Raw genomic sequence first — 21,804 nt, 5'->3', positions numbered from 1 at the left:
CTCATGGCATGCAAAACATCCATAGTTTAACATACATGCCTAGAAAGGTGATGACTGAAAGAGTGAGTATTGACCAATTTAACCTTCACAAGTAGGTAGCTGACTTTAATAGCAAACTTTAACATGCCTCAGATACCATCACAACCGAGGGATACCGTGACTCTACAGATCACTAAGAAAAAAAAAATGCTGCCAACTGAACCAATATGCAGTGATTTTAAATAGTATCTGATTTGAGATATGTTAAAGCATGAGTTTGTATCTTACACTCAATTAAATAAGGAATTCTAATTCTTATGTACAGATAAGAAAACTGAGGCAAGACAAATGGCAGACATGGGATTTGAAGCCAGGCAGGCAGACTTGAGAGTCTGCACTCCTACTCAGGAAAGAGATTAGAAAAAGAATGAGATGATCATAGCAAATGCTGAGAAAATTAGTCTGAAGAACATTGTAACTCTTCTAAAGGAAGAAGAAGGTAATTAGAGTTGTCAAATGAACCTCATTTTCATGTTTGATTTTACTACCTACTTACTGGTGAAAATGATCATAGTGACTTCCAATTTGTGGGCAATTGTAATATCTTGTGGACAAGGGTTGTGGATTGAGCTTTTTGCTTAAACTAGTAGTGAAACCACTAGTACAAATATTAGCCTCTGTTTGTGGTGTGTTGGAGAAGACTTCCGATATGAGATCACAGACACTTTCCTTACTCTGGGGAAATCGAGGAGGATTATTGTTGACATCCGTCAGAGTGATGTTCACTGTGGTGGTTCCAGAAAGGCCTCCCATCTGGCCGCCCATGTCTTTGGCTTGTATAACCACTTGGTACTGCTCTCTATTTTCTCTGCTCATGTCTGGTAATGCAGTTTTTACTATGCCTTTTGGAGAAATAGACAAGTATTTTACAATTGAATCACTGATTTTTTTTTTAATTAAGTTACATAAGGTCCACTTTACAGAAGTTAATTATAACAAACAGATAAAATGTCCATGTACCTAAGTATTTCGATCCACAACCAATTTAAGATAATTGACAGAACTGAAATAATTTTTCTGTAGGTTACTGTTCAGAAAATGAGTTTTTCTAAATCAATTAGATTATCTTTTTGATTGAAAAAAATAACTTTAATCAAAAAATTGTAAGACGAGTATGCTTGCTTTGTTTTAATGATTGTCACATTCTTTAAGTTTGGAGTTTTCTGAGACATGTAAAGTGTGGAATCTCTATGAAACTTGGTATTTAGTGTCATAAATTTAAACTCAGTAAATAGTCTAAGGAGCTAATGATTCAAATAACCTGTTTAAATAATAGGAAATTTGTTTATGTTTCCATGTAATAACTATAGGGAATAAGTAGAAATATGATACCAAATAGATAGCTTTAATATATAGAAAAATCTACAAATTAATTGTGCAACCAGATGCATTACATAACTGAGAAAGGATTAAGCAGTAAATGTTGTTACCTGATTCTGGGTCCACTGAAAAATATGGCTGTCCTTGCAATATGCTATAGACCACTTTGGCACTGTTTCCATAGTTGGCGTCATCTGCGTCAGTTGCAGTCACTTGTATCACAGATGTACCTACATGAACCCCCACCCAAACACAGACACTTAAATACTTCCGAATTGCAAACTATCTTTCTGAAAAATCACTGCTGATAGTGTGGTATGTTAGACCATTGTATACTTTGAAGAAATTATTTAAATGATGCAGTCTCAAAAACAAACAAACAAACAAACAAACAAAAACCTCACTTTGCCCTTTCATTTTTCACAACTTAAATATCCCTTCCTTTTATGGTTTGAACTACTAAGAAAATCAAAAACACATTTCATCACAAAGGTGAATACAATGAGACAAATTCTGCTTTTCACTCTGGTAAATTAACTGTATATTGTGAATAGAATGAGAAATAGAGAGGCCCTGTTTTTATTAAAAAACAAAAAAACAAAAATGACATAAAATTGACCTGAAAAGTTTTTGTTGTGTGATATATATGATTATAAAGTGTCTGTGCCTCCCTTTAAACTGTAGTTAACACAATCATATACGATTATGCCTATCAATATGCTGCATATTATTTGTTTCACATATGTAAATCAGTAGATTTTTCCCTTACAGTTAAGGAAGTGTATAATTCTGTTTCACATGCAATACTGTAATTTAACGTTACTCTCTGCTACATTTTATTTTATAAAATTAAAAGTATGTTATTTTAACTTTGTTAAAAAGATTTTAAAAAGTTTTAAAGGAGCTAAGTTCAAGAACTAAGCATAATGCAATATAGTGATAAACATTTCTTATAGTTCACTAGATTTCTGTAAAGAATCAAGGCATGGTTGTAAAACTACCATTAACTGAAGCCTACGTTGGCCAAAATGAGTTTGTATGACACTTTCCAATATACTACATATACTTTTTAAAAATATGTGACTCTTATTCATACAAAGAATTTAAAATAACTTAGGGCAGGGTGAGTTCCTGTCACCTCCTTTAATACCTCACATTTATTACATACTCATAACTTGTGTAATTGAATTTTGGTGAATGTTTCTCAAAATTTCCATGAATATGTGAAATCAAATTCTGAAAGCTAATATATTGTACATTAATGATTAAACTAACAGCTCATTTCCCATCAATATATTTGAATACTAACACATGAATTTAGCAAGTATTTTTGTGTTCTTAAAATTAGTTATCAAAAGATGAGAAATTGCCCTTTTCCTCTTGAGGCCTCTGTTCCCTCAGCTTTAATGAAATTGATATGTCCTGTGAGAGGATACAGCACAACTCACTCAGTCCATCTCAGATATACTCTTTTATTATTTAAAAAATATCCACTTAAGTCCTAAAGTCTGAGCTTGACCAAAGCAAAAATGATAAAGTGATTTTTCCCCACATAATGTTCAGAATTCAAAAAGTTGTTTTCTGATTTATGTTTAATTTATTTTTATATAACCCTGCATGAATATATATGTTAGAAGAATTGTTTTCATACTTGAGGATTATTTGAAATATGAATTATTAAACATTACCAATATGCTAAATTCAAGTAGGTAATTCATCAATTTCATGATATTTCTTTGGCTACCAGTTTTATTTTCCGGTAGGTATCATTTCACAATGGGAACAAGTATAAACACTCCAATGTATCTTTTTGACACTCTAGATAATATGTTTTTATTATTACATTTGATTTGATTGTTTGCTCTTTCTTGTGAGTATCTGATCTTTGAACTTACCCAAAAACACTTGACCTTAAAAACAGAAAGTTAAAGAACAGAAATCAATCCATCCTAAAATGCAGTTACTATGCTATAATCATATATAATTCATATATATATACATATACATATATGTATATATTTGTATATGTATATACATATATATAAGCATACATATATATGTATGGTACTATCCCATCTCTCAGAATTATGGTAAGAATTTGGAATGCTGTTAAACATTGATAAACCCTGATAGCATATCATTGATATGTTATTTCTAGTAGCAAAATGAGAAAAAGAGAGACACCTACTCTATTAGACTTTAGAACATGGATATTTTTCCCCAAACAAATGTAATGATTTATTACTCAATTAATACTATTTAGTAATAAAATTTGATAGATAGTGGTTTCTATGTTTTTGTACTAATTTTAAAAAGGTTTGTTTATAAAGATAGACTAAAAAGAAATACATCATTTTAATGACTATATCTGTCTAAATTTTCTGAGATGTTTATAATTTTTATTTGTTCTCAAGTAATTTAAATATTTTACTTTAATTTATACTAAGGACAAAATATATTACATAAAGTTCTGTGACGCCAGAATAGCAAATATATCGTGTTTCTCCGAAAATGAGACCAGGTCTTATATTCATTTTTGCTCCTAAAGATGCATTAGGGCTTATGTTCAGGGAATGTCATCCTGAAAAATCATGCTAGGTCTTATTTTCCGGGTAGGTCTTATTTTTGGGGAAACATGGTAGGTTATTTGTTATTTGTAGGTTTTGTCCTGAACGATGTGAACTCCTCAAAGGCAGGGGCAATGTCTGGTTTTGTTCAACGTCTTAGCTCTAAATCCCAGCAGAGTTTCTAGCTCAAAGTCATAATGAGAATTAGCATTTATAGAATGCTTAATGTAGACCTGAAAGAGTTCTTAGCACTTGATTTGTATTATTTCTTTATCCTAATACACATAGTATGTAGGCCTTGGGGCATATAGAGGTTGGTCATGATCACACCTAGTAGATGATGGGGATGGGATTCTACCTAGCCAGTCTGAGGAAAGAAGCTCCATTCTAAAAACTATAGTAAGTGACCTGTCTGATGTTATGGATATGTTTGGGCATGTTACATATTGAATCCCCAGGTGGTAAACCTCTAAGAATGGACCAGGCTTAGAACATGAAGGAGTCACTGATTAGTCATTTGTGTGATCTGTGAAAACTACAGACGGGTTCCTTATTGGGTTGATGGTGTGAGAGGAGAACTGGATAAGTTTGTGAGGGACCAGTTAGGGGAAATACCCAATCAATGAGAAATAATGCATCCAAAGTCACCCAATTTACAGTGGTAATTTGTCTAGATGAAGATAAATGCATCGCAGTATAGAGAGTTGATAGATAATCTATAATAAAAATAGAATGACCACAAAAAATGGAAAATATATAAAGTAGGGATTTACTACAAATATTTATATCAAAGTATATCCCATTTTCCTTCATTATATGCCTTCATGTATCATCCAGATTGTGTGTTCTGATCAGAAGATACTCATGGGTTTCAGATTTTAAGAGTTAATTGCAGTAATTTGATTTTAACTACAAAGGAGGAGGGGCACATGACTGAGAATTAAAATGAAATATGGCATGTGGTTTTAACAAAATAAGACAAGGCAGAGGGAAAAAAACAAGAAGATTTGGTGAGAGAGAAAAGGGAGAGACACATATATTAAGACAAAAATAAAGGGGAAGAAGAGGAAAGTATGTAGAATATCAGAGGATAACATGGGAAAGAAGGGTAAAATCAGTATAAATAAATTTCATTTTTATTTATTTTTGAGGTTAATTGCTGGAGATTTATTTATTTTTATTTTTTATTAAATTTATTGGGGTGGCAATGGTTAGTAAAACTATAGGTTTTCCGTGTACAATTCTATAATACATCATCTATATATTACATCGTATGTTCACAACTCAGAATCAGTTCTCCTTCTATCACCATATATTTGACCCACTTTTCCTCTTCTACCACCCCCCCACACCCAATTTATCCTCTGATAACCACTAAATTGTGTCTATGATTTTTTGTTTGTTTGTGTTTTTAATTTGTTGCTTTCAGTTTTACATCTCACATATGAGTGGTCATATGGTTCTCGACTTTTTCTGTCTGACTTACATACTTTTTATTAGATTTTATTTACCCCAAAAATTAATAGTAGTAGTTTTTATACTCTTTGATTTAAATGAAAATCACTAATACAATAAAATAATATTAGAATTAAATCATAGTACGTTACTTCATTTGGTGAAAAATTATTATTTCATTATTCCTGGGCTTTTAAGTGTCAATATATGGGTTACACATATAGGTAAACGCAGAGAAAATCACATCTGCAAAATCATAATGAGTCAATCTTTTTTTTTAATCACGTAGGAGAGTAACTTACCAAAAAAGTCTCTACAGTCTTATTGTAAAATGCTTTCCCTCCCCTCTTTTTTGTATTTAATTTTATTGAGGGGAGCATTTGAATTAAAACAATAAAATAAGAAAAATGCTGCTTTTGAGGAGTTACTAACGATATAATAAAATTAGATGTTTTCCAAACTATGTTTTGCTTAATAAGCATGACTTATTGCAGTAGAGGAAAATAGCAAGGTATTAAAAGTATCTAGCTATGTCTGAATTTACTAAGCGTTTTTCTTTATTTTTAACTAGTATAGTTATAAGATATCTCTGTGTTTTGAGGCAAGTCAGTTTAACTATTTGGGCTTAATTTTACTTAGTTATTAAAAGAGATGATTAAACTAAGTATTCTATCTTCTGCATATACATATTATATACATTTATAATACACACACATATATACATTTATATGCATATATATGTGCATATATATGCATATGTGTATATATATATATATATATATATATATATATATATATATATATATATATATTTCTATTTAAAAATAGACACATACAAAGTCTATGAGTGGGCCAAGGAGAAAGCAATGAATGCAGTGATGTCAATATGAGTAATAAAGATTAATAACTCTCCTCTATGAATAAGACCAAGACTTACCTGTAGTTCTTAAATTTTTATTAGTACCAAAGTGGCAACCAGAGACATACTGCTACCTGCTCTATGCTTTTTTTTAAAGTTTTTGGAATTGTAGGAATGGAGAGAATGCAAATGGTAGTGACCAAAATTCTCATTTTTAAGGCCTGCAATAATCAGAAATTGTACTGCCCGCAATTTAAAGCTTATATGAATTAAATATAAATTGTCTTATAAGAACATTCTTTAGAACAAGATCATCTTTAAGACTTCTTCCATGAATAGACATATATCCTATATTTTATTATGAATATTGAACAAGAGAGGGTTTTTAAAATATAGAAGTGCTTAATCCAGTCCTAATCATATCACATAATTGATAAAAAATTAATATAATCTAGACTATATTAGTATTTCAGAGGACAAAAATATATTTTAATTAGGTAGATAGGTAATATTCCATTAAATACATAAAATAATATAGGAGAAAACACAGGTTAATTGAGTTTAAATATCAATAGTCTCTAATAAATAATTTTTTGAAAATCAGGTAATGCTTTGAAAATTTTAAGTTTTTCTAATTTAAATTAATTATTATCAAAATTTATCCTATTCAAACAACTCTCATCTTAATTATACTTTTTTACTCCTATAGTACATCAAACTTTTTGGAGAAGGAGAAGTAAAAGCTGTACTATTACGTGTCAAAATCTCTGGAAAAATAACATGTACAAGATAAACAATAATGTTTAGCAAAAGTTAAAGGGTGTTAATCAAAAAGCCAAAGTACTTTAGAACGCTCATCAATGGGAAGTTGAAGAGTACAATTTCGATGTATCTTCATCTCTATAAGACCATACAGAGATCATGATGTATTAAATTCAGTGGGTGACCTCTGTGGACCAATCCAGGATTTTCCAGAGAACTGTACCAGGGTAACAGATATTTAAAAATACTAAAGAAAACACATGCACTCATATTTCATCCTAGTCTTTATGATTTCATAGGCCTCCTCTCTAATTTGATGTTTCTTTTATATTATTGAGATGAATGTCTGAAAAAGCCGAAGAACTGTACTTTTCTCGGATAGAAGAGACTTCATTTGACATTAGAGGAAGTTATAACTTCTTTCTACAAAATGTGGGTTCTTCTGGCTAGATGGCACAGTTAAGAAATATTTACATTACAGGATGTAATTTCAGTAAAGGTGGATAGAAGTTTGTTTTTCCTCATAAAGTAACTACTTTAGACTAATATGCAATAATCAGAATGATGTCACAGTTATATACTTAAAACTAATTTTAAACTAATATTCAACTCAATATCATAAACTTTTGAAAATTAGTTGCATATTTTAGATTTTAAGTTTATATTACTCTTTTTCAGAAATATATTATGATTTAAGAGTCAGCTTTTATTATCTCATTAACAAATCTAAACCCTTCACATAAGTAGAGTTGAAAATCATCATACATACAATAAAAGAATCACATAATAACAAATAGTATTTAAAACTATATCAACCTTAAAAAAATGAAACAAATATTTTCAGTTTGCAAAATGAGCCATTATGCACTTGTGGAATGTAACTAAAATAACATAAGAAGACTTAAGATATTGTTGTTATGCTACCAGGTTATTTGATCTTAATTCAGTTGCTTAATCTTTATGGATGCTGGTTTCCTAATTAACAGGATGGGGATTTAAGATTCTATTTCCCATGCTTACCACATGATGTTGTTTCAATGATCAAATGAAACAATCAAAAGAAATTTGTCAAATGCAAGCAGCAGTTGTTATTATGCAAAATAATGCAAGCAAAATTGTTCAAAACTGCTGACACTATTTGATATTCTTTTCATTTAAGGCAAAAAATACATTCACCTTGACTGCTATTTGAATGGCAGCTGAATTGAGATGAAGATGTGCGTTGAAATGCAATGGAGTAACTGTTCCCAGTACTAATCATTTTATCAGTTACAACATAGCAGGAAATCTTCTAATTATTTTCAATTAACATACATTCAAGTGAAAATAATTGGAAGTGAGATAGCTAACACTAACTAGTTTTCAGTTAGGGTTCTTATCTTAAAAGAGGCCACATATCATAACCATGTGTCCGTAATAATTACCTTAACAAACAAGCAAATAAAAAAGTTAATTTACATTGATTAGCATATACCTACCGACTCCAGACATTTCAGGAACACTGGCAGTGTAAAAGTCTTTTGTGAATTTTGGTTCATTGTCATTGATATCATGGATTTTAATGATAAATTCAGATTCAGGTTCCACCTGCCGCCCGGTCTTTCTGTCTATAGCCTTGGCACGAAGAATGTACAGGGATTTTTCTTCTCTGTCTAATTTCTTTGCAGCATGAATATCTCCTGTATTTTCATCTATAACGAATAGACTGCCAGCCCCATCTCCTGTTAATATGTATTTTAAATTTCCATCTCCTTTATCTTGGTCAGTGTGAAGCTTCAGAAAGGTAGAAAAGAAGAGTACTATAAATATATGCATTGTTATTACAGAAAAAATAATTTTGGTACATAAGTTTGTCTCCATACATCACTGGAACAATGACTCAATGGTTATCTTGATTTTCACTGTGGAGAAACTAAGCATTTCAGTTTTATTATTCTCAAAATCTTTAAAGAAATATATTTATATATCACCAGGGACTAACTTTAAATTACAAAAATGAATCTATCTTTTTTTCAGAACACAGTGTTTCCAAGATATTTTTGAATAGAATGCTACCAAAGTTTAAACCTCTAGTACGTGAACAACAACAACAACAACAACAAAAGCACACTAACCTAGATCTTGAGTGTAAAATAATAATATACTCTTGATTACATTTAAAATAATTCAACTGAAAAAGCTTGATGTTGGAAATTTCTGAACTTATTATGGTGAAAAGTTTAGGATATGCATTGTAAATTTAAAGTGATTTTACTTCCCTTCCATATCATATTGTTTGTACATGTTGATGACAGGCTGTGTCATCACAGAGACCAATCACAGAGAATTTTAATCTCATAGATTATTCTCTTTTGAGTAGGTACTCTTTCAAACACAATGTTCTAATTTTTTGAAATTGGTATATTTTATGGACATTTGAAATTTCGAGTGATATAAAACACAGGGATTTTTCCAATGACCACATAAATAATTTCATGAAAATAGGATTCTTTTTCATAAATCATCTTCCTTCTTCTGATACACACCTATCTTGAAAGTAAACTTCTTAATGCAGAAGGATGTTTTGTGTATTTAAAACAAGTAAATGAATCATGTAGTCACAGAAATTTTGCATTGGAAAAAAGAAATCTCAACATTTCTTCAAATTGGACACTATTCTGAAACTTGAGTCTTAACTAGCTTATCCCTACTATGTTGTCTCCTATCATATACTTCCCAATTTCATTACATCGTGGCTCCACCTATTTCTTTGGTGTCAATTCCATCTGTGAATTTTGTGAATATTTAATCTGTTTTTTATGTCAGCCAAAATTGAAAACATAGGGTTCACATTTTACTCCTTCACTTTTAAAGCCGATGTTAAGGTATCTATTTGCAGCCTTTTCTTCTCTGGACTATCTTCCTGACCATCTATCTGTCTCCATCAGAATGATTACCAGCTTTGTTTTGTCCTCCATCCTGTCTTATGTAGACCACTACTACAATCTCCTCGTGGATGCTTGCCTCCCTTTCTGCTCTACTCCAAACAATTTTCCATACTAAAGAAGTTCTTTTTTCTATATCTCAAATCTGGTCATGTCATTCCCAGCTTAAAAATCAATAAGGCACAGTGCATAAGAACCGTGAATCTAAAGTCTTACAAGCCAGGGTTAGTTTCATGAAAATTCCAGTTATTGGGCAAAGTGTGTGTGTGTGTGTGTGTGTGTGTGTGTGTGTGTGTGTGTGTGTACTAAGCCTCTCCTATTAGAGGATAATATTCTTTTAAAAATAGTCTTTACTTTTATTGTTATTCTAATTGTTTGGATGTTATATCTGTATTTATACATCATCCATAATCTTGTTCTCATTTCCAGATACATAGCTGCCAACTTTACCCACTTCACTATGCATTCTATATGTAACAATTGTTTTGTTTGCTTGTTTTACTTTCTTCATTTCTCAGACGACCAGTACCAGCTTTTATAACTGATGTTCGCATATGTTTTCCCTTATTCTTTTAACATCCTTTCTTTTTTCTGTTTTCCCCTAGCTAAATATTTATCGTATCTCATTTAAAAATTTTCTTCTGAGGGATGTCTTCCCTGACTATGTAGATTGAATAGACATGCCTGCCCTGTCATTATAAAGCACATTTCACTTTTCTATTATGATACTTTTCATTTTTGGTGAAAATTGATTACCATGCCCACTAACTTCTTAATTAAAAAATAAAATTATGGATATTTTTGTTGTAAATAATTACAATCTCAACAAATTTCTTTAAAAAACACACACACAAATATGCCCTCTTCTTTTAAACAGTATGTTTTCATACATATACATGTTTAATTGACATTGACTATTGGAAAAATCAGATCATAAATAATGTAAGACACCATTTTTAATTAAATTACAGTTTAGACATTTATATATGTCAATAACATTCTTTTAATGATTGTATTTTCAAATACTTCTTTCAAACTATTATATAATATGCACACATATATACATATATCCTTATATTGCTAGTACTTTTATTCTAAGAAGAGAAAAAGAAAATATACCTTTAATGAAAGGAAATAAGAATGAAAAACATAGCTATATAGATAATTGGTATTTATTAGAAGCTACATTTAATTTGGCAAAAATTGTGGAAAGACCTAAAAAGTTCACCTTATTAATTTGGTTAGGCTAATTAATGTGCAATAGTATTGTCTGTGGCCATTAAAATTATGGTCTATGTATACATCTGTTGGGCGTAACTAATTTAAGTAAGTATATAGAGTGTAATTTCAACTTTCTACATATTTATGTTTATAAAATTACTCCCAACAGATACATAATATTGAAAACAGTTAAATATTTTATAAGTTGTTTCCTGCATTTTTAAGCTGTGCATGTTTTATACATTTTTATGAATAAATTTGTATTAATTTCTCAATGAAATTAAAGAAAAATAAGTACATAATAGCCAGGAACAATATATGAAATAAAGTATGAAATGTCTCCCACAGCTATACTCTTGTTCTCACAATTATACACTCAGAAAAGGAAACATGAAAGATTGGTCGATTGACAACGTTGTCAAATATATTTTCAGACTGAAACAGTACTAATCAGGGGTAATGCTGACATTTACTAAAAATGTTGTAGAATAGTAAGTGCTCTGGGACAAAGACCGTGTTCTATGTCAGGAAATCTTATCCAATGCTTGTCTTATGGAAATTAATAAGTAGCCAGAATAAAAAGCAGGAACCAGTGCATATTGTTACAAAATTTAAATGGAAATTTTACATATGTCCACACAAATTAACATTGGTTTAGATTTTTCCTTATCTCTCCCCATTATTTTCCTTGTAGTTAACATAATTATAATATTATAATACAATATTGTTATATCTTTATTTTATTGCATTTAATAAATGTTTCATTTAACACTTTATAGTGATGTATTAAAATGTGAAGGGAACTGAATCTGTATCTGTCACACAGATATGATTCTAAATCTTACTTAGATTCAAATATCTATCAGTTTACTTTTCAAACACTCTTTTCTCATTTAAAATATTTTGGAGTCTGGAAAATATTTACCTAAACATAGTAGTAATCATAATCACTATGCTTTTCTCTGAATATTCAATTTAAAACATTTCAAGGACAGTTCAGCAGTAAAAGTATGCAGTTTGGACTGAGGATGATATCCAAAAGAAATTAAAATATTTATGGAGTTACTAGATTTTTCAGAGTAAGTATATTATCAAAAAGTTTAAAATTTTACTAAAAAGTGAAATATCTGTGACAAAGTGATTTTATTTTAGTCATTTATATATTTAAATTATTATAACTTTGATTTATTAACATATCCCTACCTGTTTTAAATCCTGCCACAATAATATATTATATATATGTATATATTTTTCATTTGTTAATTTAAAATGTAATTTTAAAATAATTATTTGACACAAATTCAACACACATTTTAAAAGTGTCTTTAATTCACAGTTTCATTTTAAGAATGGAAGCTCCCAATAGTTGTTTTCTGGTGCAATATAATAAAAAAAGAAACTATTGTCCTAAAATACTGAATTTCTCTATCGTGTACATTATTGATTTTAAGTCATACATTTAGAATTGATAGATAACAATAGTAAACCTTCTTATATGATAATCAAAATATAACTAAAAATCTTATAATGAACGCAACACTCAACATTTTTATAGGATCAGTGAAACACAATAAAATAGAAACCTTATGCGTATCGTGTACCTATTAGAGAACAAATCCCATATAACACAGCTTATGAAATATAAGTACTAAAGTATAATTATTTTCTTCAGATTTTCATGAACCAAATAGTCCTCCTTTCCCTAGAAATCACTTATTTACTTCTTATAAACTTGAATACATACATTAAAAACACAATGATTCTTAGGTACATTTCTAAATTGCTAACTATTATTTTCCAACAATATAATTTTCAATTTTGCCCTTCTTTATTTTTTATAGAAATTGGAAAAATTAAACATGTACATATAAGATAGGCTAGAAACTTAAAATATATCTGGGAGGTCTAACTTCATATGTCAACTTGATGGAGCAACAGGGTGCCCAGATATTTTGTGAAGCATTATTCTGGGTGATGCTTCTGAATGAGATTAACAATTGAACCTATAGACTGAGTAAAAGTGGATTGCCCTCCCCAATGTGAGCGGGCCTCATCTAATCCTTTAAAGGCCTGGATATAACACTAGTGTGAGTAAAAGAGAATTCACTCTCTCTGCCTGTGTGTCTTAGAGCAAGACTAGAAATTACACTTTTGTGTGTGTGTGTATATAATGTATAAATTATATTTTTATAAATAAAATTTGTATTAGTCTGGGTTTTCCAGAGAAAGATAATCTATAGTGCTCAGGGAGACTGGATTGTAGAATAGGCTTGTTGTTTAAGACCTACTCACTCACACTTAGAGGGCTGAAAAGACATCCTTTCACCACTACGGTGAGAAAGATATTTGTGAGGGAGCCTCAGCCTCCTTGAAGAGCTTTGCAATTACTCTTTTATGCAGGCAAGGCCTTGAAATGGGAACTGCAGTCACTGAATTGGGAAACCTAAATGCACTGGGAGTAATTGGATCCCAGAGTGGCAGGGGCCAGGTGGTGGCATCCAACTGCCAAAAGGAAGGTGGTGGAATTATCATAACGGGCAGTAGTCAGAGTCGTCTAACACACAGACCTGTGGCATTGGCAAGCTGATCATAGTGTTCTAGAAATGAAATAGATAGGAAACCTACTAAATTCTCATCTGTAAAGGCAGATCAGTTCAAGATCAAAAGAACGAAAGACTAATTTAAATCATAAAAACAAAGAAGCATGACACCTCAATTAATTCCCAAACTTGAACCAGTCTACAAACCCAGAACCCCTTATATGAAGAGAATCCTGATTCCCCTTGAGGAAGAACATGCCCCAAAATTTATACAGTTAGTTTTTTTCTCAGCCTTCCACCAAAAGACCTACACCTTTTGTCAGGGTAACTGCAGTGGGGAAAAGGAAATAATCAGACCTTTTGGGATTACTGGACACTGGCTCTGAACTGACGTTGGTTCCAGGAGACCCAAAACATTAGTGTGCTCTTCCAACCAGAGTAGGAGAATATGGAAGTCGGGCGATTAATGGAGTTTTACCTGAAGTTAGTCTCTTAAGTGGGCTCAGTGGGTACCCAAACTTATCCAGTGGTGAAGGATAAATTGTTATATCTAGCCACCCTACACCCTACGACCAAAAGGAAAAAAAAAAAAATGAAGAACAGGCACAATGCCTAGTGGGCATCTTTGGATTTTTGGAGACACTATATTCCTCATTTGGGAGCATTATTCATATCTATTTACTAAGTCACCTGAAAAGCTGCTAGTTTTAGTGGGACCCAGAACTTGAGAAGTCTGTGCAACAGGACTGGGCTGCTGCGCGAGCTGCCCTGCAACTTGGGCTCATAATCCATCAGATGCAATGGTTCTTAAAGTGTCGTTGGCAAATAGGGATGCTGTTTGGATCCCTTGGAAGACCCTATAGGTGACTTACTGTGCAGGTCTTGAGGATTTTGGAGCAAAGCCCTGCTATCCTGCATGGATAATTAATCTTTTGAGAAACAGCTCTTGGCTTGCTACTGGGCCTTAGAAATTGAATACATAACCATGGGCCACAAGTTACCATGCAACCTGAGCTGTTCGTCATGAATTGGTGTCATCTGATCCATCAATTCATAAAGTTGAGTGTGTATAGCAGTACTCCATCATCAAATGAAGTGGAATATACAGGATCAGGCCTAGACATGCCATGGAAGCAAAATTAAGTTACAGGAAGAAGTGGCTCAAATGACCATGGTCCCAACTCTTACCATGGTGACTTACCTCTCCCAGCATGCCCCTGTGTCCTGACAAGGCCTCCTTCAGTCAGTTGACAGAAGAAGAAAAGTCTTGGGACTGGTGTAAAGATAGTTCTGCATGATATTCAGGCACCACTAAAAAGTGGACAGCCTCATTACTACATCCTTTTTCTGGAACATACTTGAAGGACAGCAGTGAATACAAATCTTCTCAGTGGCAGAACATCAAGAATTGCACCTAGTTTTTTTGTTTTTGTTTTTTGGCGGGCTTTTTTGTTGTTGTTTGTTGGTTTTAACTTGAAAAGAAAAATGGCCAGACATGCAATTATATCAGTTCATGAGCTGTCACTAAAGGTTTGGCTGGATGTTCAAGAACTTGGAAGGAAAATGATTGAAAAATTGGTGACAAGGAAATTTGAGGAAGAGGCATCTCGACAGACCTCTCTGAAAGTACAAAACACGTGAAGGTATTTGTATCCCATATGAATGCTCACCAAAGACGAGTTCTGCAGTGTAGAATCTTAATCATCAAGTGGATAGGATGACATGCTCTGTGTATATCAGTCAGCTGCTTTCCCCAGCCATGTCTATCTCTCAATGGGCTCATGAACAAAGTGGCCATGCTGGCAGGGACAGAATTTATGCATGGGCTCAGCAACATGAACATCCACTCACTAAGGACCATCTCATTATAATCATCTCTGAATGCACAATTGCCAGCAGCAGAGACCAACACTGAGTTCCCAGTATGGCACGATTCCTAAAGTTATAAACCAGCTGCCTGGTGGCAGGTTGATTACATTGGACGGCTTCCATCATGGAAGGGGCAGTGTTTTTTTATTATTGGAATAGATACTGACTCTGGATATGGATTTGCCTTACCTGCATGCTATGCTTTTGTCAAAATTACCATCCGTGGACTTACAAAATGCCTTATCCATCATCAGGGTATTCCATACAGCATTGCTTCTAATCAAGGAAATCACAGCAAAAGAAGAGTAGCGGTGAGTGAATGCTCACGGATGTCATTGGTCTTACCCATTATCCACATCACCCTGGAGCAGTGGATTTGATAGACTGGTGGAATGACCTTTTGAAGACTCAATTATTGTGACAGCTAGGAGCCAATACCAAGTGGCTGGAACAAGTATCTCTAAACGGCTGTACATGCTTCCAGTAAGCATCCCATATATGGTGCTGTTTCTCCCATAGGCAGGATTCATGGGTCCAAGAATCAAGGGGTAGAAGTGGGAGTAGCATCACAATTATTCTTAGTGACCCACTAGCAAAAATCCTTCTCCCTGTTCCTGGGACCTTATACTATGCTGGCCTAGAGTTCATAATTCCAGCAGGAGGAATGTACACAAGGAGACATAACAATGATTCTACTGAACCGGAAGACTACTTCCTGGCCACGTTGGATTCCTTATCCCTTTAAATCAATAGGCAAAGAAGGGAGTTACTGTATGTACTGCCTGTGGTTATTGAGCCTGGATATAAATGGAAAATTGGACTGCTAATCCACACTGGATGCAAGGAAGAGTATGTCTAGAATCAAAGAAATCCCTTTGGGCGCCTCTTAGTATCACCATGTCCTGTGATGAAAATCAATGGAAAACTATAACAACCGAGTCCATACAAGACTAATAATGGTCTAGATTTTTCAGGAATAAAGGTTTGATAAAATACTACAACCAGATGAACTGCTTGGTAAAGGCAAAGGGAATACAGAATTGGTGGTGGAAGAAAATACTTACGAATACCAGCGATGATCACATGACTAGTTACAGAAATGAGGAGTGTAATTGTCATAAGTGTTTCCTCCTTATTTTGCAATGGACGTATATTTCTGTGTATAAATTAAGCAAACATTGTTTTCTTTCCTCTCTTATTCCTTTATCATGTAATCTAAGATGAATTGTCTTTATATTATAGTATTTAAGTATTGTCAATTTTACATTGTTGCATTTAAGTTATAGGATAGGCTATCAAGGAGAAGAGTAAAAATCACTAAATGACTTTATCTCTTTTTCTGGAGAAGGGGTCAGTGTGATTTCAGGTATATGCAGGGTAGTTGTATCATGTCAGGCAAAATTACAAATCTGTATTTGGACAGTAAGTATGGTCTAAGGAAGTGTGTAAGGGTGTGAAGTTTATAAGCAGTGGACTTGTGATGGTGAATTTTATGTGTCAGTTTGGGACGTGGCTTCCCAGGTGTTTGATTAAACATGATTCTAGATATGTCTGTGAAGGTGTTTCTGGATAGGATGGGTATTTGAATTGGGAGCCATAGTTATATCCTGAGTTGCTGATTCTCTGTAGAACTCAGACTAATAAAACATTTAAAGGGAAATTTGCAAAGTCAAAGTAAATTTATCCCTCTTCAATTTTCTTTTAAAAATTAAAAGTAAGGGTTTTGGATTATTTGCTTGTTTTGATTTTTGTTTAAAGTGTTTTTTTTATTTTTATTTTTGTTGTTGTTTTTATTGCAAACGTATGTCATATTGCCCACCTCTTATTATCAACTATGCTCACATATCCTTTAAAATATATTTTGCGTTTTCTAATTTCTTGTTTGATTTTTAATGAAGAAAGACATGAGATCTATTGATGACAGTTATTAAAAAATATAACTATTTAAACAGTTATAATATTTATTTCTGATGTTTTAATAATGTTAAAAAATATACCAACATATTTTCAAGGATAGTGTGTTGTATGCTAGTCTTAAAGGTAGATTTTTCTTCTACTCAAGTTACACGTTCTTTTACATTGTTATTATTATACAGAAAGTATGAATATACTTTTTTTACATTGTTATTATTATAAAGAAATTATGAATATACTTCACAGCTTATATGAATATATCACAGCACTTATTATACACACAGAGAAGTGCTCTATTCAATAGGCAATTGAAACACTTATTATTAAAAATGAGTGATTGAAAAGCTCTATGGATTGGACTAATCATTTAAATGAGCATGCTCTCAGTTTGAGTATGAGAGGTAGGAAGGGGAGATCTCACTAGAATTGTTTATAGAATCTAGAGATAGGAATGGGGGATTGGGGAAATGCAATTATGGAAACAACTTTTCACCTAATAAACATTTTCACCCATATTCCTTATCTGGTGATGCCAGAGCCATTTAATATTTTTATATATCAAATGGATGCCTAAGGCCTAATTCCAATGTCATTGAATTTACCAGTGCATATTTCAACAACTACTTTGGAATCAGTCATAACGTCAACTCTTATTGCCTAATTAATGCTAAACGTACTTATGAATGTGATTCCATTACCATGCGGCAAGGCTTGCCCTAGATTCTCTACCAGCCAAATCTTTCAAATGCACAGAGGTGGGGTGGAGGGTAGCTGAGAAGTGTTGGTAAGGCTGTTTTTATTACAATCTCTGCAGGTAGATAACATGCTGCTAAGCTTAAAATTCAGACTTAGATGCAAAAAAGTAATAAATAGAAATGAGAGCTATAACATATGAAGAAAGGTACTCCTAAAAGTATTAGTATATCAGGGAGGGTCATGACTATGCAATTTATAAATGAGCATCTCAGGACAAGAGAATGGTACGCTTAGTTATCCCTCTCAGATCTAATGGTGACCAAGGACAAAAGGAAGGAGAGTCCTCAGGACTTGTTATCCCCACAGAGGAAATAATTGAACTCCTGCTCATGTTGCCATTGCAAGTAGTTGTGTGGTGACTGATAAACATGGGCCCTGCTGTTTCAAATGTTCTGTGGATATGTCAGGAGATCGTCTGGAGATTCTGAATAGTATTGAAATAATATTCCTAGAATGTTGTCAGAATGATAAAAAACATCTTGCTAAGCAAACAGGGACAGTAGAGAAAGCTCTTTTTTTCAGGAGATTGGCAATGGCTGGAAATTCGTCTTGAGAGAAAAAGCTCTGATTATATCAATTAATTTAATAATAACTTCAGCAGAGTTGTCATCAATAGTAAAATAGGGATTATTCATTTACAAGGAGAGGCTATCAGATGTCTGATGGCTTTAAATGCCAGTGTTTTAGAGAGTCAAAGGAAATTCAATTATGTGAATACTATATTAAATGTAAATAATAGTAGGTCATCAAAAAATATGGCTTTTGTCATTGTTTTTAAATCTCTGACTACAATAAACAAAGACAGTCTTCACTATTGTATAACTCTTTGATTTTAAATAAGTAGAGGGGCAAAATTTTGTCATCACACCTGGAAGCCAATGTCCTATATTCTTTCCTATTTTAACTGGGATATTATTATGTCCACAAACCAAACATAACTAAAATTCACAGAATAATGTTCTTGGGTCACCATCTCAGTCAGTTGGAATATATGATGCATAAGGAAATTACTACATTAAGCTCTCTGACAAAGGTATAGGGTGAACAAATGGTTTGCAAATTGATTTGTAGAATTAAATTAAAATCAGACTTGTGTAAATATTTCTGCAGAGCAAGAAAGTATTTTACAATCTAAATTGAAGTCACCACTTGATAAAGGCCTCTGAAAATGATCGAAAAAAGGAAGTAAATTTGGCCTTATAAAATTACACATTCAATATATACTTACATCAACATATAGGAAAAGTTCAAATTACTACGGTTGCTGGAGGAATAAGAGTAATTGCATTGACAAAAGAATATTGAAATAACTCTGAAGAGCTATCATTATGTTTAACAAGCTTTGCAAAGGAATTGCTATTAAAAACTATATGAGTCAAGTCTAATTCTTTGTTATGGTGTTAGTAACGTTAATGTTTGTAGAAAATATAACACAAATTATAAGACAGAAAATGAAAATGTATCTGAAAAATATACAGTATAGAAATACTGACTGAGAAAAGAGGACTGACTAGGAAGTTAACAGTTCACCTACAACATGTTTCTTTCACATTGCTGGAGAGAGGTTGAAAGAAGGCATGTGAACACGACCTAATCTTGTTGTAAACATGCTAAAACAGATCCCTGAAAACAAACTAAGGGCATTTGGTAGGAGAGTAGTTCTCTTTAAAATGCTTTAGTGGACTGTCTGGAGTTTAGGGTTGCCTTTGGTAATTAAATCAACGATCTGTGATGAATATGTCATGTTCTCTGGGACATGACATAGCGTAAGCTATGTGAGTATAAAATGGAGGTGCTTCATAACCTAAATAAAACATATATGTTTCCAAAGCAGGCGAATGTCCCTCATACTTAGTGACCTATTCTTTCATGCGGGCTAGAGATGCATCCTATGTGCTTCAGGGAAGCTGCATTGAATACCTTGTACCCTTTCGTCTTTTATATTTTTCCATAGGTTGTGCGTGTCCTTGAGATTGTTAGGAAAGCTTGATAATGGGCAGTATCTCTGACCTATGTGAGTCTGACTTGACGATACCCTGTCATTTGTCTTAGCTCAGAAGGAAAGGGCAATCGTTGATCATCCCTTAATAGTGTCACCCAAATGCTAGTCTCACAGGTATCTCTTTCCTTAGTTCAAAAGTGCCCTCAAAATGTTCATCCTCAACACACAATTTCAGGTTTGTTTGTTTTTTTGTTGTTTTTAAAGGATTTTCCGTAGGAATTTAAGTTTGCTCATCTAAGGCTAATTCACATTGAATTGACCCAAAATGTCTCTATTCCTTAAAGAACACATAGTTAAAGGAAAGAAAAGTCAAAATTGAGTAGTGAGTGAGTCTGTTTTAGAAACAGTAAGGTAATTACAATAAATATGTAATTAGGAAACATGTCATACAATTGATATTCTACGCAGTATCAGCATGAAACACCACCTGCAGTGGATTCTTCACATTAACTTCAGTGTAACCTCAGTATTTATAGAAGCTGTTTACATTTCTGCTACATATTTCCTAATTTTATTGTAAAACATTAAAATTTATACCTAGTAATATATCAAACATTTTCTTTAGAAACCCTAATAAGGCAGTGATTTGACATATATAGACATATAATTTTGATTCAATTATTACAGAGTAAATTTGAAAATATGACTATTATTCTATTAAAGTTTCCTCTATTATACTTCAAAAACATTTTAAAAATAAGACTTATGCACTAGTGCACTACAAGTATTGTCACAAAGCATTTTCTCATCAATAATGCCATGGATACTGCCTTAATTTATTATTATATAATTATGAGAGTCCCTATCCCTGTCTTCCATTTAGACTTTCTTTCTAAGTAGTTTACCTAGTCAAACAGCTTTACATCCAAATTATATGTAAAGACACTCACGATACATCTCCATTCCTAATTTTCCCACCGTCTTTTCAAATATAATGTTTAAATGTCTGCCTTTCATATCCATCAATGTGTCAAATAAGCCATTTCAAACTTTGCACAGTCCAAGCAGAATTCTCCTGAGTTTCTCTCTGAGCCATCCACTATTCATCCTCTCACCTTGCCTTTTCCAGTACACTCCATTGTGGTCAACAGTGCTACCCTTTGTATGACCGATCACATCAAAATTATTTCCTCTCATTCTTCCATCTCTTCATCCAATCTATCTGTAAATCCTATGATCTCAACCCTTTCTGTTAACATCTTAGTTCAAGCCTCCACTGTTGACTACTCTGAATTACTCAGTGTCTTCCTATTCTGTCTCCCTGAATCTCTTTCTCCTTTAGAATCGTGTTCCACACAACAAATAGATGATCTATTTTCAAGATAGAATCAGTTTATATGAATCACTAGCTTAAAACATCTGTGACTTTTCCTTGCAGTAAATTTCAAACACACACACACACACACACACACACACACACACACACACACACATAAAATCAGAAGGTCACTATGGCTTTGGAGAAACTACATGACCTTGTTCCTTTCTAACTCTCCAAATTTATCTAGTCATTATTTCCCTCCTCACTCTCTAAACTATACCCATATTGGCTTTCTTTCTTCACCATGGATATCAA

The 21,804-nt window shown here is 32.7% G+C and overlaps 1 protein-coding gene across 2 annotated transcripts in view; it reads right to left on the bottom strand.

Annotated features, from left to right (window-relative positions):
- The window catches only part of CDH9 (cadherin 9), a 107,270-nt gene that overhangs the window by 22,228 nt on the left and 63,238 nt on the right, over window positions 1-21,804 (bottom strand). For both annotated transcript variants that reach the window (XM_019749047.2, XM_074329045.1), the window contains 3 exons: window positions 8,481-8,775; window positions 1,470-1,589; window positions 714-881 (listed from right to left, as the gene is read on the bottom strand). In XM_019749047.2, coding sequence (XP_019604606.1) covers window positions 714-881; window positions 1,470-1,589; window positions 8,481-8,775 — 583 coding nt within the window. The remainder of the gene's footprint in view (window positions 1-713; window positions 882-1,469; window positions 1,590-8,480; window positions 8,776-21,804) is intronic.

Source organism: Rhinolophus sinicus, linkage group LG03, assembly GCF_036562045.2.
Source record: "Rhinolophus sinicus isolate RSC01 linkage group LG03, ASM3656204v1, whole genome shotgun sequence".
In the NCBI taxonomy this organism is placed as follows: domain Eukaryota; kingdom Metazoa; phylum Chordata; class Mammalia; order Chiroptera; family Rhinolophidae; genus Rhinolophus; species Rhinolophus sinicus.
The sequence above is the reverse complement of the archived record's forward strand: the minus strand, read 5'-3'. Positions and strand labels throughout refer to the sequence as shown.